Source organism: Pipistrellus kuhlii, unplaced genomic scaffold (genome assembly GCF_014108245.1).
Source record: "Pipistrellus kuhlii isolate mPipKuh1 unplaced genomic scaffold, mPipKuh1.p scaffold_m20_p_20, whole genome shotgun sequence".
NCBI classification, from domain to species: domain Eukaryota; kingdom Metazoa; phylum Chordata; class Mammalia; order Chiroptera; family Vespertilionidae; genus Pipistrellus; species Pipistrellus kuhlii.
The window spans coordinates 14917969-14939034 of record NW_023425516.1 but is presented as its reverse complement, the minus strand read 5'-3'; the positions used below and the strand labels follow the sequence as shown (position 1 = coordinate 14939034).

At 51.3% G+C, this 21066-nt stretch overlaps 1 protein-coding gene across 7 annotated transcripts in view; it reads right to left on the bottom strand.

The window, feature by feature from the left end:
• CAMKK2 (calcium/calmodulin dependent protein kinase kinase 2) overlaps nucleotides 1-19216 on the bottom strand; it is a 44581-nt gene extending 25365 nt beyond the window's left edge. For 2 of the 7 annotated variants that reach the window (XM_045585581.1, XM_036449316.2), the window contains exons 1-3: nucleotides 19144-19195; nucleotides 15175-15250; nucleotides 3877-4381 (exon numbers count right to left, since the gene is read on the bottom strand). In XM_045585581.1, the coding sequence (XP_045441537.1) occupies nucleotides 3877-4317 (441 nt within the window). In that variant the 5' untranslated portion in view covers nucleotides 4318-4381; nucleotides 15175-15250; nucleotides 19144-19195. Of the gene's footprint in view, nucleotides 1-3876; nucleotides 4382-4646; nucleotides 4690-15174; nucleotides 15270-19143 lie in introns of those variants that run through there. The other 5 variants (XM_045585583.1, XM_045585584.1, XM_036449312.2 and 2 more) reach the window with 5 other exon arrangements.
• Between the last annotated feature and the right edge of the window lie 1850 nt (nucleotides 19217-21066).

Sequence of the window (21066 nt, the reverse complement as noted above, 5' to 3'; positions counted from 1 at the left end):
CAATGTTTCTCTCTCATGTGTATTTCTCTCTCTCTCTCCCTCTCCCTTTCTCTCTCTCTCAAATCAATAAAAAGGTATTTTTTTTAATTTTAAAGAAAAGAAAGAAAGAGGTCATTCCCAGCCCCACAGAAGCATCCCCAGCCACTGGCCCCTCTGTAGGGTGGCCAGTGTCCTGACTTCTAACAGCAGCTTTTGTACATTGCAAATACATAATCAAAGAGTTTGGAGTCTCTTTATAGTCATTTTTAAAAGATTATACCCATTTTATCGATGTTTCTGACTTTCTATCCCTATCCCTTCCTCTGTAAAAAAATCAATAAAAACATATTTTAAAAAATAAAAATAAAAAATAAGGTAAATATGTACAGTACTGTAAATGTATTTTAAAAAATAAAAAATTGTACCCACTTATAAAGAGTTCACTTTAAGTAAAACAAGTAATCCATGACCATGTTGTCCTATAGAAATGTAAAATGATATAAGTGCCCTTGGGACAAGGTTTCTTAGATAAGATATAACAAGTTCAGAACATAAAAGGAAACAAATCATAAACTGGACTTCATCAAAATGAAAACTTTTGCTCTTTGAGATCCTATTAAAGAAAATGAACAGCAAGCCACACACTAAAAGAAACTATTTGCAACACATATATCAGACAAAGGACTAGTATCCAGAATATATAAAGAACTATCACAACTCATTACTAAGAAGACAACCCAATATATTTTTTTAAATAGGTGAAAGAGCCCTAGCCAATCTGGCTCAGTGGATAGAGCATTGACCTGTGGACTGAAGTGTCCTGAGTTTAATTCCAGACAAGGCACAGGCCTGGGTTGCAGGCTCGATCCCCAATAGATAGCCGATCAATGATTCTCTTTCATCATTGATGTTTCTATATCTCTCTCCCTCTCCCTTCCTCTCTGAAATCAATAAAATACATATTTTAAAAAATAGAAATGGGCAAAAGATGTGGAAAAAAATTCTCCAAAGAAGATGCAAATGACTAGAAGTATTAATCAATGGAGAAATAGAAATTTAAACCACACCTAATAGATTAGTTAAAATCAAGAAGATTGACCCAAGAATTTAGGGCATATAGAACCTGCATACACTGCTGATGGGAATTTAAAATGGGGCAGCCTCTTTATTTTTTTAATCCACACCGAGGATATTTTTCCATTGATTTTTAGAGAGAGTGGAAGAGAGGCGAGGGAGAAAGAGAGAGAGACATCAATGTGAGAGAGACATTGATTAACTGTCTCCTGCACGTGACCCGGGGATTGAGCCTGAAACTGAGGTACCAGAATCGAAATTGGGACCCTTCAGTCCAAGGCCTGATACTCTATGCACTAGGCCAGTGGTCGGCAAACTCATTAGTCAACAGAGCCAAGTATCAACAGTACAACAACTGAAATTTCTTTTGAGAGCCAAATTTTTTGGCTTAAAACTTCTTCTAATGCCACTTCTTCAAAATAGACTCGCCCAGGCCGTGGTATTTTGTGGAAGAGCCACACTCAAGGGGCCAAAGAGCCGCATGTGGCTTGAGAGCCGCAGTTTGCTGACCACGGCACTAGGTCAAACCAGCTATGGCAGTGCAGCCTCTTTAGAAAACAGTTTGGCTGCTCAGAGGTTAAGCATTGACCTATGAACCAAGAGGTCACCGGTTCGATTCCCAGTCAGGGCATGTGCCAGGGTCATGGGCTTGATCCCCAGTGGGGGCGTGTAGGAGGCAGCCGATCAATGATTCTCTCATCATTGATGTTTCTAGCTCTCTCTCTCTCTCCCTTTCCCTTCCTCTCTGAAATCAATAAAATATATATTAAAAAAGAAAACAGTCTGGCACTATCTTAACAACATACATTTACCATATGATCCAGCCATTCTTACTCCTAGGCATTTATCCCAAAGAAATTATAACACATATCCAGGCAAAGACTTGTGTACAGATATCAACAACAGCTTTATTTGGAAAAGCCAAAAGCTGGAAACCACCCAAATAAATGTCCATCTACGGGTAAATGGATAAATAAGCTGGGGTATATCTGAACAGTGAAATTCCGTTTAGCAATAAAAAAGAAGGAAAAAAAAAAAAAAAAGAAGGAACTACTGGTGTCTGCAACAGCGTGGACAAACCTCAGCATCATTATACTGTGAAAGAAGCTAAGCTAAAAAAGACTACATGCTTAAACAATGCCACTTACATAAAATCCTGGAACTTGCAAATTAATCTATGATGATAAGAACCAGGTCAGTGGGCCCTAGCCCGTTTGGCTCAGTTTGGCTCAGTAGATAGAGCGTCGGCCTGTGGACTGAAGGGTCCTTGGTTCGATTCCGGTCAAGGGCACATGCCCAAGTTGCTTGCCGGCTCGATCCCCAGTGGAGAGGCAGCCAATCAATGACTCTCTCTCATCACTGATGTTTCTCTCTCTCTCCCCTGCTCCCTTTCTCTTTGAAATTAATAAAAACATATTTTTAAAAAAATAGCACAAAACACCAGGTCAGTGGTTTTGTGGGAAAGGGAAGTGGGAGGAGGGATACATTGCTGGGTGAGCTGGAAAAGCCGGTGATCTTGATTGGGGTGATGGCCCTCGAACTGTAGCCATTCCTGATTTCCAGGCTTCTCCCAATTCATTCATTCATTCATTCATTCATTCATTCATTCATTCATTTTCAAGCTCCTGCTAAGGGCCAGGCATTGTGTGAAGTGAACGCTGGGGACACAATGGGGAACAAGCCTGTCCCTACAAAGCTTACATTCTAGATGGGGGGGGGGGGAGGAGGGGGGAGACACACACACACACAGAGCAATAAGCAACTAACCAAATGCAAGACATAATGGTGATGAGTCAACAGGGCAAGCAGACAGGCTGCTCAGAGAGGACAGTCCCAAAGCCCTTTCCGTGGGGACAGTTGAGTAGAGATTGGGATGTCAGATGGAGGTGACCTTGCAAAATCAGGAGAAGTTCTAAGCAGAGGGGACAGGCAAAGGTATGGGCCTAAGGAGGATAATGAGCTTCTGAAGAACGTAAGAAAGTGAGTATGGATGGAGGCCTGTGAGTCGCCAGCAGAAAGGCAGGAGGCGGGGCAGGAGAAGAGATGAGGCAGATCACACAGGGCTCCGAGAACCTGGTGGGGACCTGAGTCCTGATCTACCTCCCAGACAAGGATCGAATGAGAAACACACACACAGAGCTGAGCGCAGTGCCTGGTGCAGGCAAACCACCCAGCCAAGGGGGCCAGGCTGTAGACCATGAGGCCTCTCAGGGACCTGCCACCCCCAGGTCAGAGGCCCCCTACAAGTTCCAACCACCAGCACATGCATCTCCCTGCGAGAGGCTCTCTCCGGCCCCCAGACGCTCTGATCCCACTCAGGGCAGGTCACCCACCCGGCGGCCTCGCGCCCCTGCCCTCCGGTGGGCTAACTCAGACTTCGTTCTCCCTGTCTCTATGGGTAACCAGCTCCTTAACTGGCAACCAGCTCCTTCACTGCATCCTTCGCTGACTTCCTTTCCTCTCCCTTCCTTCCCCACCTGGGTTTTCTTTCTTTTTTAAACATTTTTTAATTGATTTCAGAGAGGAAGGGAGAGGGATGGAGAGATAGAAACATCAATGATGAGAGAGAATCCTTGATCGGCTGCCTTCTGCACGCCCCCTACTGGGGATCGAGCCCACAACCCGGGCATGTGCCCTTGGCCGGAATCGAACCTGGGACCCTTCAGTCCACGGGCTGACGCTCTATCCATTGAGCCAAACCAGCGAGGGCCCCACCTGGGTTTTCCGGGGTCACCTCCCCAGTCGGCTGGTTGCACAGGGAACGTTCTGGGGGAGCCGATCAGACGCGGAGTCAGACCCCTGGCTCAGCGGCCGCTCACGCACCTGCAAACCCGTGATGGAGACGTGGCGGGACTCCACGGTGGGCCGCCGGGGCAGCCGGGGCGAGGACTGCGGGGAGCCCACGGGGGAGGAGGGCTGGGCCGGGTGGATGCAGCGGCCGTTTGCATCCAGCTGGGACCGCTCCTGCAGAGACAGCTTGCGACTGGAGAGGCGGGGTCGGGCCTGGGCCCCCGCGTCGAGGCCCTCAGCCTCCAGGAGCGGGTCCTGGGTGGGGCCAGGGTCCTCGGCGCAGTCCGGCTCGCACTCGGTGACCACGATGAAGGACTCCATGCCCAGGCGGATGCTCAGGGACGAGAGGCCCCGCAGGGCCTCGCAAGGCTTCTGGCCTTCGCTGTTGCTGCTGCTGCTGCTGCTCCCGCCCCCCAGCTCATCCTGGGGGGCGGCCCGGTCACTGCTGGGCTGACTAGAGACACATGATGACATGGTGCGTGTGCGGACCTCATCTGACGAGCACGCCCCGCGGCAGTCCCATGAGCAGCGGTGCCACCTGCAGAAGGAGGAAGGGTCAGTGCGCACCCCGCTGCTGGCCTAGGCTGGGGCCTGGTGTGACGTCCTTAAAAAAAAAAATCCTGTAAAACCTGATCCCTGAGTCTACACAGAAAGGAATACTCCACACTTCCTTGTTTTAAAAGCCCCTCCTCACACATAAAACAAGAGTTCCAAACTCACCCTGGCCGGGTGGCTCAGTTAGTTGGAGTGTCCACCCACACACCAAAAGGTTGTGAGTTTGACTCTTGGTCAGGGCACATTACCGAGGTTGCGGGTACAATCCCCGGTTTGGGAAGATACAGGAAGACAACCGATCGATGTTCCTCTCTCTCTAAAAAGCAATAAAGACATATCCTGAGGTGATCATTAAAAAGAAAAAGAAAAAAGAATTCCAAACTCAATTTCAGAAGGAACCAAGTACATGAGAAAACCCCAAAACAGAGCACGCAGGTCCCCTACAGAGAGGGCAGCTATTTCCAGCTCAAGCCAGCTATTGCTGAGAAGGAATCTAGTACTGCCTGGTTTTCCCTTAAAAAAAAAAAAAAAAAAAAAAAAAAAAAAAAAAGCCCTAAACCCAGCATGTTAGATGAGATCTCACGATTTTTTTTTTTTTCTTAATTAGCAATGATTTCAAACACTTTCCAATGCTGGGTAGGCCACATGGAACACCTCCAGGCTGCATCGCTCACCATGGGGATGATTCAAACAGCACTTCACAGCTTACAAAACATCTGCACACCAGCCTCATCTCACAGGCACACCAGGCTGCTGGTTTGCTGCCACAGCCCCACCCGGTGCAAGGTGAAGCTGAGGCTGGAGAGCAGGAAAGGGATTTTGGCCAAGGTTCCCTAACGCAGAGCCCCCGTACGCAGCAGCTGGGTCTCCTGGTCAATGATCCTCAACCAGGAAGTGGGGGTCAGGGGTCACAGGAGACAAAGCCTGGGTGCCCAGATGGTGGGAGCCAGAGCGGTTTGTGTTACCTAAGGAGCCAGGCCCCAGCTGGTGCCCGCCAGACGTAAGGCAAACATGAGGCCAAGAACCTTGATATCAAAATAGCTTGGTGGTTCCTCAAAAAAATCAAACAGAGCCAAAACCGGTTTGGCTCTGTGGATAGAGCATCGGTCTGCGGACTGAAGGTCCCGGGTTCGATTCCGGTCAAGGGCATGTACCTTGGTTGCGGGCACAACCCCGATAGGGGGTGTGCAGGAGGCAGCTGGTCGATGTTTCTCTCTCATTGATGTTTCTAACTCTCTATCCCTCTCCCTGCCTCTCTGTAAAAAAACAAATTTTTTTTAAAAAAATCAAACAGAGAATTACCACGTGACCTAGCAATCCTGTTCTGAGGTGTACAACCTCCACGTCCATCGTCCATCGAACAGATGAAGGGATAAGCACAACAGGACCCAGCCACACAACGCAATGAGACTCGGGCCTAAAAAGGAACCAAACCCTGGCATGTGCTACAACCCAGATGCACTTCCAAGCCATCGGGCGAAGTGAAGGAAGCCAGACCCAAAGGTCACATCTGTATGGTTCTATTTATACAAAACTCCTGGAACAGGCAAATCCACAGAGACAGAGAGTAGATTAGCGGCTGCCCGGACGGGGGAGGTGTTGGGCGGGACAGGAGGGGCCGCTCACGGGGACAGGGCTTCCTTTTGGGGTGGTGAAAATGTTCTGGAACTAGACAGAGTGTGAATGTCCTAAATGCCACCGCCTTGTATATTTTTAAATGGTTAAAAAAAAAAAAAAAAAAAAAAAAGACCGACGCGCTCCCTTTAAGACTGTCAATTCCTTCCATCTCTGGGACGGAAGATTATTAAACGTTGGTTCCTGTGCTCAACCAATTCTGCTGGACAATTGTCAAACTCGGGGAGTACCTCCCCAGATGTGGACGGTGGCAGCCTCGTGCTGATCACCACACCACAAAGGTGCCGGGTGGAGAGGCGTTATGAATAAATTATCTCTCGAAGGCAGTGAGGGGATAAAGAGGAGGGAACAGATGGGAGCAGAAAGCCAGCGCTCCCTGGAGGAAGTGGAAGAGGGGCAGAGAAATGTCACGTGCCCTCCTGGGAGGGTCCTAAAAGAAGCATTTCAGGAACGGCTCCTACGCCAGCCCATTGAGACAGTGATGTAGGCAGATGGGCCCCCTGCTGTTGGGCACTGAGGAAATACCAGCCTGGACACGGGCATGATTCATGAACACAGAGCTCACAGTAAAAGAACAACAAACACCCAGTCATGTGACAAGATGCTTGGCCGCTGTTAGGAGGATTACAAACTCAAACTTCCATGAATGGCTTGTGGGTCCTCCAGACGTTAAATACAGAATTACCGCGTGACCCAGCAAGTCTTCCCCCTAAGTCTGATCCCAAAAGAATTGAAAGCAGGGATTCAAACAGATACACAGACACTCGTGTTCACAGCAGCATTGTTCTCAATGGCCAAAAGATGGAAACAGCCCAAGTGTCCGCCAACGGATGATGGATAAGCAGAAATGTGGTCTGACCATACAACGCACCATTATCCAGCCATAAAGAAGGAATGAAGTTCTGACATGTGTAAGTGAAACAAGCCAGATAGTAAAAGACAAACACTGTATGATTTCACTTATGTGAGATACCGAGAGCAGGCAAATTCAAAGACAGAAAGTAGAAGAGAGGTTAGCAGAGGCTGGTGGGGAACAGGGAATCATTGCTTACGGGGTACAGGATTTCTGTGTGAGGTGATATCAAAACTCTAGAAGTAGTGATGATGGTTGCACAACATTGTGCATTTAACTAAAACCACTGAATTATACATGTAAAAAGTGATTAAAATTGTAAAGTTTTCTGTTATGTATATTTTACCAAAATCAAGAAAATAAACCCTAGCCAGTTTTTCTCAGTGGTTAGAGCGTCAGCCTGCAGACTGAAGGGTCACAGGTTCAATTCCAGTCAAAGGCATGTACCTCGGTGTAGGCTTGATCCCTGGCCCCGGTCAGGAGGCAACCAATCCATGCATCTCTCTCAAATCTATGTTTTCTTTCTCTGTCTCTCCCCCTACCTTCTGCTGTCTAAAAAACAATAGGAAAAAAAAATATCCTCAGTGGAAATTTAAAAAGGAAATAATAGTAAAACTTTTTCCAACTATGGGATAGACCACGACAAAAAATAATAATAATAATAACACTATTTCGGTGAGGCTACAGGGAGTATGAATTGGCATCATCCTTTCAAAGAGAAATTCACCAATATTTAGCAAAACCCCAAATGCAGACCTTTGATTTAGCAACTCCACACCTGAGTATTTATCTATAGGCAATCTCATGCACATAAAAAAATGAGATGATTTTGGTAGTGTGGTTTGAAAGGGCCATGCACAGGGGACTGAGTAAATAAAAGGAAAATAAGGTGCACATACCCCAGGAGAAAACATATATATTTTTTTTAATTGATTTTTTACAGAGAGATAGGGAGAGGAATAGAGAGCCAGAGACATCAATGGGAGAGAAACATAGACCAGCTGCCTCCTGCACACCCCCTACTGGAGATGCGCCCGCAACCAATGTGCATGCCCTTGACCGGGATCGAACCTGGGACCTTTCAGTCCGCAGGCCGACGCTCTATCCACTGAGCCAAACCGGTTTCGGCTCCATGCTTTTCTTTTAAAAGAGGTGCCTCTACACATCCTAATATGAACGAGCTCCAAGACACACCACCTATTACAGAGGAAAACCAACACATTCGTACGCTGCTGCTGGCGTGGGGGAAGGCCATACGTGGTTCATGATTGCGTGTGCACAGCGTTTTTGTGGAAAGGGATACAAGAAAATGGTTAACCGTGGCCTCCACTGGTCTGCAGAAGTGGGGAAACTAGATGGGAGGGCTTACTTTTCACTGTATGCACCTTTAAAAGTAAAAATTGGGAGGAAGGTAACTGTAGCCATGACAGGACTTCAGATGATAAGGCTATGGGGGGGGGGGGGGGGGGAGTATATCAGCATATCTGAGAAAGAAGCCTTAACGGGGGTCCTGTCTTGGCTTCTCCATCAGTTGAAGAATAAAACCCCAAGTTCAATGTTCTCTGTGAACCCACTGCTATCACATCACATATCCCTTCCACGGTCCTTGTCTCCCAGGAGGGGAAAAGCAGGGCCCCTGAGGTTTGACTGCTTGAGCTCGCCATGGACAAGTGACTTAGCCTCTCCCGGCCTCAGTGTTCTTATCTATAAAATGGGCACGCACCCAATAGTCATGAGGACTGTTAAGTGAACCTTCACTCAATAGCCTGCCTGGTACACGGTCAAGTGATCAAAAAGCTGTTATTTCCACAAATGCCTATTCAATGCTCACTACCTGCCAGGCTGTGTTCCAGAATGTTCCTATGAGGTACTGATGTCCAAGAGACTAGCCTGCTCTTAAAAAAAAAAAAAAAAATATATATATATATATATATATATATATATATATATATATATATATATATTATTGTTTTCAGAGAGGAAGGGAGAGGGAGAGAGAGATAGAAACATCAATGATGAGAATCACTGATCAGCTGCCTCCTGTGTGGCCCCCACTGGGGATCCGGTGCACAACCCGGGCATGTGCCCTTGACTGGAATCGAACCCAGGACCCTTCAATCCTCAGGCTGACGCTCTATCCACTGAGCCACACCAGCTAGGGCCAGCCTGCTCTGGTGTGGCTCCGAGCCCTGGCCTTGTGGCCCGCCCTCCCGGCCAGGGCCACCTCTGCCAGGCCTGCCGAGTTCCTGAAAAGAACCGAGCCTGGCAGCACCTGAGGGCGTTAATGGAGATCTGCTTTTCTTGCCAAGAGAGAGACAATTGCTTATTGATTGCCACTCCAGGCCAAGGACACCGAACCTCCCCCGACCCGCACCCCTCTTCCCCCCTCCCCCAGGAAAGGCTGCTTTTAATCAGTCTCCCTGACAAGCTGGCACCTGGCCTGGCCTTGGCCTTGGCCCCTGAGGTCTGGAGGAGGGAGGAGAAGAGATATACACCGGCCGGGACTGAATGGGCGCCTGGTGCTGCCGGGGCAGGTGTGTCTGGGTCTCAGCTCTCAAGGCCACCTGGAGGCCGCTGGTCCACAGTGAGGCCTGGCAGGCAAAAGCTCGGACATTCAGCCTGACAATAACGGGAACTTCTGCCACAGACCCCGGCAAACGTGGAGGTCACAGGCCCTGGGAGGATCTGATGGAACCTATCACCGCACTCCCCAAAGAGGAAAAAGTACACACAGACAATGGTTTGCATAACAGCAGCAATAGCTAACATCCAGATGAGCCCTTACCATGCACCAGGCAAGGCTAATGGCTCTGCCGGGGCCCCTATGGGGAGATGGGGGACGGCTAAGCATTGGAACCCAGGGCCCCAGAGGAAGAGGACCTCTCTGCATAGATGCTAAGGTTGGACAAATTGCCAAGAGGCCTCTCCCCTGAGCCTCCTGCCCCAACCCTGGGTCCTTCCCCCAGCCCCGAAGGCCTTCCTCACTGCCCTTGGCTGGCAGCCCCGGGCTCCCCTTCTCTCTCAGAGGGCAGCACAGTTGAGCCACCAGACCCTTCCTGGAGCAGATGAGCCCAGGCTCAGGGCAGGGATGAAGGGAAGCACTCCTTCCTCTGCCAGGAAGCCTAGTGGCACAGGCCTCGAGGAAGCACATTCTCGTTTCCTGGAGCCGTTTCCAACCTGCACCTGTTCACCAAACGCAGAGGCCACTACGGGAGCCACAACGCAGCCAGCAGCCAGGGAGTGTGCCAAGGTCTTGCCAGAGACACAGACACACACACAAAAAGACACACAGAGACACACACACAGAGACACACATACACAGACACCCACAGACACACACACAAAAAGACACACAGAGAGAGACACACAGAGAGAGAGACACACACACACACACACACACACACACACATATACTGCAAGGTCCCCAAAGCCAGAGATGACATCCTTCCTGGGGGAGCAGGCATGGCTAGCCACATCCTCTCTCATGTGGAATCTAAGGCCCCAGGAGGTCCTCACCCATGTGTTCTTTCATCCAGTAGTTATTGAGGACCTACTATGTGTTGGACAAACAAAAGGGACATACTTTCTTTTTTTAATTTGGTTTTAGAGATAGAGGAAGGGAGAGGATGAGGGAGAGAGATAGAGATAGAGATAGAGATAGAGAGAGAGACAGATAGAGAGAGAGAGGGAGAGAGAGAGGGAGAGAGAGAGAGACGTCTATGTGAAAGAGATCTTGATTAGTTGCCTCCCAGACCAGGGATTGATGGTCCCCTGCTCCAACCATTTCATCTCACCAAAGAGAAAACGAAGGCCCAGAAAGTACAATGATTTGCCCAAAGTCACACAGAGGTACTAGGCAGAGCTAAAACTGATGTGAGTTTTTCAGGAAGGGACTAGAAATTACTGGTGCCGTCTTGCCATGTCCCCATATAGTGACCAAGCTGGGCCAACATCTCACTCAGGGGGAGCCAGTCTCCTGCCTTCCTGAGACATGGCCTGTGCGAGGGAGAGAGCCAAGCACAGTCTCACGGTGCTCGGACCTGACTTCCCTCAGGAGATCTGTGGCTTCGCCTCTCTTGTTTATTGATGAACTCCATGTTCTAAAACTTTCTAGATTATGATTGGCACTCAACACAGATTGGCTAGAGGCCATCGCTTATTTCATGCACCCCAAGGCCACTCAGGAAGTCAGAAGCTTCTTCAGCTGGCCCGCGCTCCTTCAGTGTGATAGCTGGCCTTGCTTCTGTCTGGAAACCCACCCTTCCGGGTGAAAGGTGACTGACTGCCTGGAGCTGGCTGCACCATCAGCTTCAGTGGTTCCCTATGACGCAAGCCTGGTCAACTGGGCATCAACTGCTCTGGTCAAGTGATGGATTCAAGAGCAGTTGTGTGATCCAAGTCAGTCTACCAAGTCTAATTTTAAGGTTTTTGTAGAAATATTAACGAAAAAGAATGTCTTTCTGTGGAACGAGGATATACTTCTAGAGTTTCAGGGGTTGAAGAGAGTCTGGCCTTAGAATGAAGCTGACTGAGAGGGAAGACAGGCAACAGATAGAGAAGAACTGAGATAGGAGACATTGCTTTGGGTACCTGGATCCAGCCATGCCTGAAGCCCATATACCACAGGAGTTTTTAATTCCATGAATCAATAAACTCCCATTTTTGCGTAGGTTAGTTTGGGATTGGTCTTCTGTTATTACAACCAAGTACCTTGACTGACAGATGACATAGGGAGGATTGACAGAAAAGCTTCTTCACATCCCAGCTAGGTGGCTCAGTTGGTGGCAGCATTATCCCATATTCCAAAAGGTTGAAGGTTCAATCCCTCTTTGGGGAGGCAACTGATGGATGTTTCTCTCTCACATCCCTGTTTCTCTCCCTCTCTCCCTTCCTCTTTCTCTAAAACCAGTAAGAAAACATATTCTTGGGTGAGGATTAAAACATCTCTCCTTCCTTCCTTCCTTCCTTCCTTCCTTCCTTCCTTCCTACCTACCTACCTACCTACCTACCTGTTTACTTACCTACCTACCTATAAAGCTTCTTTACTAAGCTCCCTGCCAGATGATCGATCAGTTCTCTACACCTTAAGGCTCCCAACCAGGCCAAACTGCCAGGCAGCTGCAAGACAGCCTTCGCCTCAACCAGTAGTTCCAAGGTCTGTCTGTCTGTCTGTCTGTCTCTCTCTCAACTTAAAAATAAATAAATAAATAAGTAAAATCTAGGATGGGGAAGGACTGATAAACAGGACAGAGTGAAGAGAAGAAACTAACCAGCACTTTCCAACACAAGAACTACAGCGCTGCCTGACTGCTTTGGCTCAGTGGATACAGCGTCGATTCCGGTCAAGGGCATGTACCTTGGTTGCGGGCGCATCCCCAGCGGGGGATGTGCAGGAGGCAGTTGATCGATGTTTCTCTCTCCTCGATGTTTCTAACTTCTCTATCCCTCTCCCTCCCTCTCTGTAAAAAATCAATAAAATATATATTAAAAAAGAAAAAAAAAACTGAAGCGCTGTAGCTGCTGCCATGATGGCTGTGGATGCAGTAATAGTCATGGCTGCCTTCCCGAGTGCTTGCCAAGCGCCAGGTGCTATTCTAAGCACTCGGCGTGTACCATCTCATTTAATCATCACAGCAGCTTTATGAGTGAGGTGCTGTAGCATGCCTATTTCCCTGGGGACGGGCTCGAGGCACAGGGCGTCTGAGCGACTTGCCCACCATCACTCGGCGCTTTGGGAGCCATCACAGGCTCCTGGAGAGGTAGGACTTGGTGACCAGGCACAGCACAACCCCTCTTCTAAGTCATGTGGCCTTGGGGACAATACCCACCTCGCCCAGGACACAGGCCCCTGCACACAGTGTGTGTGTGTATATATATATATATATATATATATATATATATATATATATATGCTCCCCAAAGGGAAGCTGTCACCAAGCAAGCACTGCAGTGGCTACCAAGTTCAAGGCCCTCCACCGGTTTTCATTTATAGGAAAACGAAAGTGTTTTATCTCTAATCCCACCACACGGGCTTCACTCTGCATCCTCCCCTCTGTTGTCCACAGGCATCACGTTCTCACAAAACAAACGTCATTACAATATCATGTCGCACCCTTGCTCGTTTGTGTCATGAGAATCTGCACGCCCTCTCGGCTTTCAGAATCGGCACGCCGGGGCTGCCGATGGGGCTGCTGCGACCCAGGAAGGTGCCGTGACCTCTCCGCGGCAGCGGAGCGGGGCGTGGGCTGGGCCCGAACAAGAACCAGGTGTCCTGACCCGGGAAGCCCTAGCTCCCTGCAGCCCTGGGTGCTTACGGAGCAAGCAGCTCAGCTGTCTGAAGAGTTGCTAGGCAGCTGCTGCTCAGCCAATGACGAAGCACCACGGAGCGGGACCCCAATCCAGCAGCCAGGTATCTAAAGACAGGTGTGTACCTGCGGCCTTGGCGAGTGAGGAAGTATGAATGTGGGGTGGGGTGGGGGTATTTGGAAAAGGGAGGTAGGAACCATCTCCTTCCTTCCTCCCTTCATCCCTCCCTCCCTCTCCTTCTCGCACTGAATCCCTCCTAATCTCTCACCGGCCCAAACCAAGAGGCAGGGAAACTGGAATTGCAATCTGTAATGAGAAGAAAAATACTTCAATGCTAACACGCTGCAGCTTAGCAAATCAGAGAAGGGCGGGGGGGGGGGGGGGGGGGGGCGGAGCGCGGCAACTCAGAATCCACAGAAATCCTTCTAGCTGGGTTGGCTCGGTGGATAGAGCATCAGTCTGTGGACTGAAGGGTCCTGGGTTCGATTGCAGTCAAGGGCACATCCCCAGTAGCAAGTGTGCAGGAGGCAGACAATCAATGATTCTCTCTCATCATTGATGTTTCTAGCTCTCTCCCTCTCCCTTCCTCTCTGAAACCAATAAAAACAAAACAGAATCCACAGAAACCCACAGGCATCAGCATCCTGCCATCCCCCATGGCCCTCCTCCCTCCCTCTTCCCTGCTTTTGGGGGTGATGTTCAGTCTAGCTTCTCCTCTCTCCTTCCCCAGCCTCCAGCACAAAGCAACCGCAGCCAGGGGCAAGGAGGGGCTGGGAGCGGCACCCTGTCCTCCACCCCTGGACCTCAAGGGTGGGAGCGCTGTCTGGGACGAATCTAAACGAAACTTCCCAGCAGAGGTCCCGACGGCAGAACCCAAAGTACCTTTAAGAAAGCATAAGGGAGGTGTCCTTCCCCCAACACCCTGCCCCCCCACTCAAACCACTGGTTCCCCATTTAAACTGGGCAGCAAAGGCTTATCTCAGGCACCACCGGCAACACCCCTTCCCGCCCATTCGCTTCCTACCCTGTGTCCCAGCCACCAAGATGTGGGCCTCCCAGCGCCCCCCCCCCCCCCCCCGGTCTCCTTAGGGGACAATCCTCCTCTCCCCTTAAATTTGCAATTAGCGTGTTTCTCCCACTGCCATCTCGCCACTATTTACAGAAGCCAACAGGATAAAAACAGACAACATAAAAATAGTTTCCTGGCAGTTTTCAAGATGGGGAGGGGAGGAGGGGGGGACCACAGATGCTTGGAATTTTCTTTCTCTCCTTTTCAAGATGGAAAAATGCTGGAATCCGTTATCCCTTCCAAAGCACTCCCCAGCAGTTCAGGCCACGCACCTGGGAGCCCCCGCCTCCCTCAGGTCCCAGGGCAGTGCTTGTTGGCTGGTTCAGTGAAAGCTCACCAGGGTTTCGGCGCCAGTGCCCCATCCTGCCCTCTTTCCACCAACTCCGGAGCCTCCTTCCGGCCCTCCGAAAACACGAGCCAGTCAACGACCCAAAACGCTGGCTTTTCTCTGCGCTTACAACGTCTCATAATGAAAGTTTAAAGAAAAAGTCCATCGGCAGCACTACAAACACGCTGAAAGTGAAAACATCGGTGTCGAAAATCATTCCTTCCTCATTTTGGTCACTAACATCACCCAGCAGGGAATGCCAGAGCAGGAGGTGGGTCTTCCCCGCGGAGACTCACCCACTCACCTCCTTTTAAATATGACTCCCCCCCCCCCCCCCCCCCCCCCCGTTTTGTTGAGGAAGGGATCTGCTCAAGGAAAAAAACTACTCATTCAAACTCATTTTTTTCAAAGAGCAAAACCATTGGGAAATGATTTCTATGCCTAACTTGCTGGAGGAGACCGTGAGAAAATGGGCAACCTTCGCCAGCATGACCAGGTCAAGAGAGCCTGTCAGGAAACCATCCTGGTCCCCGGGGACCTGAGCCCTGATTTTCTCATCTGTAAAACGGAGCCAGGGCGGCCTACCTGGAGGGTAGCTGTCCGGTCGACCTTCTATATCAGCCGTGGGGAACGTCTGGCCCCGCACACCATTGGTCCGGCCCTGCCGAGGCAGTAGAGGTGAGTTAATTAAACGTTCGACCAAACATAGCAGACTAGCCTTTAAGTTGATAATTTTGTATGACCCGCAAATGATGTTATAAATATCCAAATGGCCCTTGGCAGGAAAAAAGTTCCCCACCCCTGTTCTATATGAAAGTGCCAGCCAAAACCGGTTTGGCTCAGTGGATAGAGCGTCGGCCTGTGGACTGGAGGGTCCCAGGTTCGATTCCGGCCAAGTGCACATGCTTGGGTTGTGGGCTAGATCCCCAATAGGGGGGGGGGGGTGCAGGAGGCAGCCAATCAATGATTCTCTCTCATCATTGATGTTTCTATCTCTCCCTTCCTCTCTGAAATCAATGAATACATTTTTTTAAATATTAAAAAAACAAACAAACCTGATTCCAAATTCTTTCTTCTATCAACCTCTCCCTGCAAATGGAATGACAAAATGAATGGAGAAACAAAATGTGGTCTATCTGCACGCAGGGGTGTTGCTCAGCCATAAAAAGAAAGCACTGAGATAGTCTACGACTTGTAGAACCTTGAAAATATGATGCTCCAGGAAAGAAGCCAGACACAAGAGGCCCCATGTTATTATCAGGTCAGTGGGGTAACAAGCACAGCCCAAAAGAAGAAAAGCCCATCCCGTCAGGAAATGTGCTCAACTTCCAGGAAAGAAGGCACAGACACGCGGGCAAGGACTCCTGCCGCCTGGGGAGTCCGGCCTCTCTAACCCGGGCCGAAGAGAGGAGCTATTGGGAAAGCAAAACAGCTGCAGAAACAGCAGCAACACAAGGCCCTCTGGCCCAAAGGAAAACCTGAAAAAGCGTTTGCCCCACTTCTCCTGGATCGGAAAGGGACATGGGAACCACAGGCTACCCTTAGCCACAAGAAGAAGACATGCCAGGGAGGTCACCACTGACCCCAAACAAGTCACCGAGCTTCACCGAACCCCTCCATGAAATGGGTTCGTGGTGGGATACAGGAACCTCTGGGGTCCATGTTAAAATCTGAGTTCAAATGCCAAGAAAATAGGCCTGTCCCACCCCACCTGGCCCATCCATCCCTTCCTCCTGCGGAAGGTGCCTCCCCATCACCCAGCCCAGAAAGGAGACAATGGCAGAAAGTTTTCCTAGGGGCTGCGTCATGCTGTCCTATCTCCCTCTCCTCCTCCTCCCATCCAAACTCCACTCTTTTTTTCTTTTTCTTTTATTTTATATATTCTATTGATTTTTTTACAGAGAGGAAGAGAGGGGGATAGAGAGTTAGAAACATAGATGAGAGAGAATCAACGACCAGCTGCCTCCTGCATATCTCCCAATGGGGATGTGCCCACAACCAAGGTGCATGCCCTTGACCAGAATCAAAACCAGGACCCTTCAGTCTGCAGGACGATGCTGGATCCACCGAGCCAAACCGGTTTCGGCCAAACTCCACTCTTTAGCCCGTCCTTCAAGACTCTGCACTAATGACACCTCCTTCAGGGAGCCTCCTGGACTGACACCAGACAGAAGGGATTTCCCCAGAACCCCACTGCCCTCTGCTCCCTTCATTCCCGCAACACGTATTCCTCCAGGAATTTCTCAACGGGGATACTCCTGGTGTTTAAGGCAGGGCAATTCTTCATGTCTGCCAAAGCTCTGGCTGCTTGGAGGACATTTGGCATCCCTGGTTCCTGCTCCCAAAAGCCAGGAGTGCTCAGCATCATTTTGAAACCAAAAAATCGCACCACACTTTCTCAATTCCTGGCCAGGAAGTTGGGACCAGCTCTGATGAGACCTGCAGTTATTAGTAAACTAGAGGCCCAGTGCACGAATTCATGCACCAGTGGGGTCCCTCGGCCTGGCCTGCAGGGATACGGCTGAAACTGGCAGTCGGACATCCCCTGAGGGGTCCCGGAGCGGGAGAGGGCACTCTGCAAAGTTGCTATTGCTTGGCAGCCCCTGTGTTGAGTGTCTGCCCCTTGGTGGTCAGTGCACATCATAGTTTCTGGCCAGTCTGCCGGTCACTTAGGCTTTTATAAACATAGATATATTTGGCTACCAGACCATTAACAACCTGGGGGGGGGGAGACAAGCCTAAGCTGATTGATCAGCATCATCACCAAGCCTGCTTGGATCTGTGTCCTCACAGGCTAGTTTGGTAAACAAATCTGCACTCTTCAAGAAGCTGAGGGTGGCTTCGCAAGAGTCCCTGCTCTAGAACCGGTGATCAGTGCAAAGGCTCCAGGACCTGACGTATCTGGGTTCACTGTGTAACCCCGGGCAAGTTACTTAGGCTCTCTGAGCCCCTCCATAAATGGGGCTGCCTCCTAGCAACACTGCAGGATTCTTTCAAGCCTCCATCTTCTCGTCTCTACAATGGGGATAAAAATCTCAAGCCTCATGGGATATTTTTAGACATGAAATGAGATCATGCAAATAACACACAGCAGAGTACTTAGGAGCTCATCCAATGCTGGCCATTTTTTTTATTTTTTATTTTAAAAATGTGTCGTGTGTGCTCTCTGCAAATGGCTGCTTTCTCTATAGAAAGGGCTTAGGAAAGCAATCTAAATGGAGGGTCCAGGCTCAGCAAGAAGCTGCATTTGCATAGTACGGACACTGTTTATTCTTAAACTGCATGTTTTTGTGGGGTGGCTTGGAGAAGGGGTCTAGCTCTCCCAAAGACCCCCCCTAGCTGCCCTCCCACTCGCCCCCTCCCCAATGGCCCTGCCTCCCGCTAGGAACCAGGATGCCTGTGAGGACGCAGAGCTATCCCTGTCTTCGCTGGAGGGCAAGCATAGCCAGGAGAGGGGAGGAGTCAGTGACTGCACCGCTCTAGGGCACAGAAGTTTCTATCCCTAGGCCGGTGGGGACTACCAGGCTGAGGAAGGCAAAAGTTGCCTCCAAGGAGGTGAAGGAGGTGGACACTGCACCCCTCCCCCCCAGGCCAGCTTGCTGACACACTGAGCTTCCGCCCACCCAAACTCCACCCCCTGCCCCAACCTTAGGGGGGGGGGGGGACCTAGGAGTGGCTGAAGTGCATCCTCTTCGGCAACAACTGAGAGCAGCAGCAGCCAGTATGGTGGCTGGCAAAGATGTAAAAGCACCCTCCTCCTCAAACCAGGCGGTGCAGGAGATGGGGAGCCAGGAAAAGGTCAAGGCTGGAGCGGGTGGCCACCCAGGCATCCAGACCCAGTGTTGAGGGCTGCGCCCGGCATCCCCGCGGCGTCCTCAGAGGCGGGCAGAGGATGCCGGTGAAGGCAGGCGCCTCTCTGCCCGCACAGCCAGCGTGCTGCTGCGGCCCCGAGGTGAATTTAGGTCAAAAGGACCAAGGCGGCGAGGTTCCAGCCTGGAGACTTGGGGAGGGGGGCGGGGACAAAGGACCGACAGAGAGGCAACGCAACTGCTAGCCTAGGGTCGTGCTGCAGGGCGTCCAACTTCCCAGGGCGGGCGTCTGCCCCCAGGACTAGCGGGGTGCGGGGGTGGGGAGCTCCCGTTCCGTGGGCCCTCTCCGCCCCGCGCGCTCCGGCTGCCCCCACCTGTCAAACGCGAGGCGGTGGGCCTTCGGGTGCCTGCCTCGGGCCCCCGGTGGGGACCTCGCTTCCAAACTCCGGGACCGCCCCTGCTACCCCGGGCAGGGCGCTGTCCCGCCGCCCAGAGGCCGCCCCGAGGCCCCGGCGCTCCGAGGATGCGGAGGAAGGGGCGCGGGGCACCTCGCCCCCACGTGGCGGGGCGTGAGACCGCGCACGTGGGGTCCCCTTCGTGGAGGAGGGGGCCTGGGGCCGACCTCCTCGGGGCTTTGTCTGCAAACCCCGGCAGGGGATGCCCCGCCCCGAGGCCGAGGGCGCCGAGGGGGCCGGGGCTGCAGCCGCTGCGCCCCCCGCTCGCTCCCGGGCTCCCGCCGGCTCACCTGGGCTCCGCGCCGCCGCCAAGGCCGCCGCCGCCGCCGCCGCCTCCCGCGCTCCGCACCCGGGCTCGGCGGGCTCCGCTCCGCTCTGCGCGGCTCCGCGGCGCGCGGGGGGCGGGGGCGGGAGGAGCCGCCCGGGCCCTGCTCGGGCGACGCCGCCCCGGGCTGCGCGGGGATTGGCCGCGGCCGCTGGGAACCCGCCCGCGCCCGCCGCTCCCTCCGGCGCGTCCCCGCCGCTCGGCCCGGCGCGGGGGAGGGCGAGGGGCGGGAGCCCGCAGAGACCAGAGTAGCAGCGAGGCGAGGCGGAGAGAAGAGAAAAGGGGAGGCGGACGGGGTGGGAGGAGGAGGGCGGGAGACACCCGCTGGGGGGCGAGCGCGGGAGGAGGCCACGCTGCAACTTGGGCCCCGCCCGCCGCGCGCACCTGCCCCGTTCTCCCCGCGGCGGCCACGGCACCCACCCTCCGGGAGGCTGGTTTAGTTTTGTTTAGCCACACTCGCCAACGGCAGGGTGGCGGCTGAGCCTCGGAAAGTTTCCCCCCCGAGGCTGCGGGACACCCATTTGGGGGAACCCCCTTCCACACCCACCTCCCCTCCTCCACCACCACCTCCTCCGTCACTGCTCAGGGCCCGCCCTAAATGCTGGGGGATCGGGGACCTTCCCCCGCCCCCCACTCCACCTGGATATACCAAACTACACGAAACCAATGAAGTCTGGCTTCTCCCGAAGGCTGTTTTAGATGCTTTATACGGAAAACATTCTTCCCAAACGGCCACCCCTTTCAGCGTCCCGCTTTCCTGAGCCTTCATAAGTGTGTGTTTAGGTTTCCAGCTGGGTTTCAGCGCTGCCAGGGGAGGGGAGGGGAGGGGAAGATATCAACGACTGCCAGACCGGGCGCCCGCCTTGGGAAGTTGGGGAAACCCCAGTCCTGAACCAAGAGTTACCCAGGGCGTGTCTCACGGGCCCTGCCAAGCAACCAAAAGGGGAATCAAGAGTTTAAAAGGGAGTCCAGCCAAATTAATGAAAGGTTCAAAGTCCTCTTGCCAACTGAGTGGATTTGCAGGTCTGGTATTTCCAGGCTCCCCGGGCGCTTACAAACAATCTAGAGAGCGTTCCCATGAGATGAGCACCCCTCCTGATGTTTTTGGCATGCAAGCATTTGTTGGGAATAGAAAAGACCCGGGGGGCCCGGGAGCTGGCTCAGTGGTTGACCTATGAACCAGGAGTTCAAGGCTGGGTTCCCCTTCAGGGCATATGCTGGATCCCCAGTGTGTGTGTGTGTGTGTGTGTGTGTGTGTGTGTGTAGGAGGCAGCCTATCAATCATTGATGTTTCCCTCATCATTGATGTTTCTATCTCTCCCTCTCCTTTCCTCTCTGAAATTATATATATATATATATATATATATATATATATATATATATATTTATATGTTTATATGTTTATACACACACACACACACACACACACAGAGACAGAGACAGAGACAGAGACAGACCTGGGAACAACCATCCTAACAGATCATCAGGGGAATAGATCAGCGAAACGTGTCATAGTCATTTGATGAATGTTGTAAAGTTTTATGCCTTTTACTTATAAATGGATTTGAAGCAAATAGCAAAAATGTTGTCAACTCTGAATGGTGAATGAATAATTCTGTATTTTTCTATTTTCTTCTCCCAAAATATGTATTGGGGCTGACAGGGAGTATTCTGAATATGTCTAACTTTGTGACAGAGATCAGCAAACTTTTTCTGTAAAGGGCCAGCAAATAGTTTAGGCTTTGCAGACCATGTGTCTGTTGGCAGAAACTCAGCCATTCTAGCAGCCCTGGACAAAAGAAAATGACTGTGTGTGGCTGTGTCCCAATGAAACTTTATTTATAACATTGAAAGTAGAATTTCACATAATTTTCAGATCACAAAATAT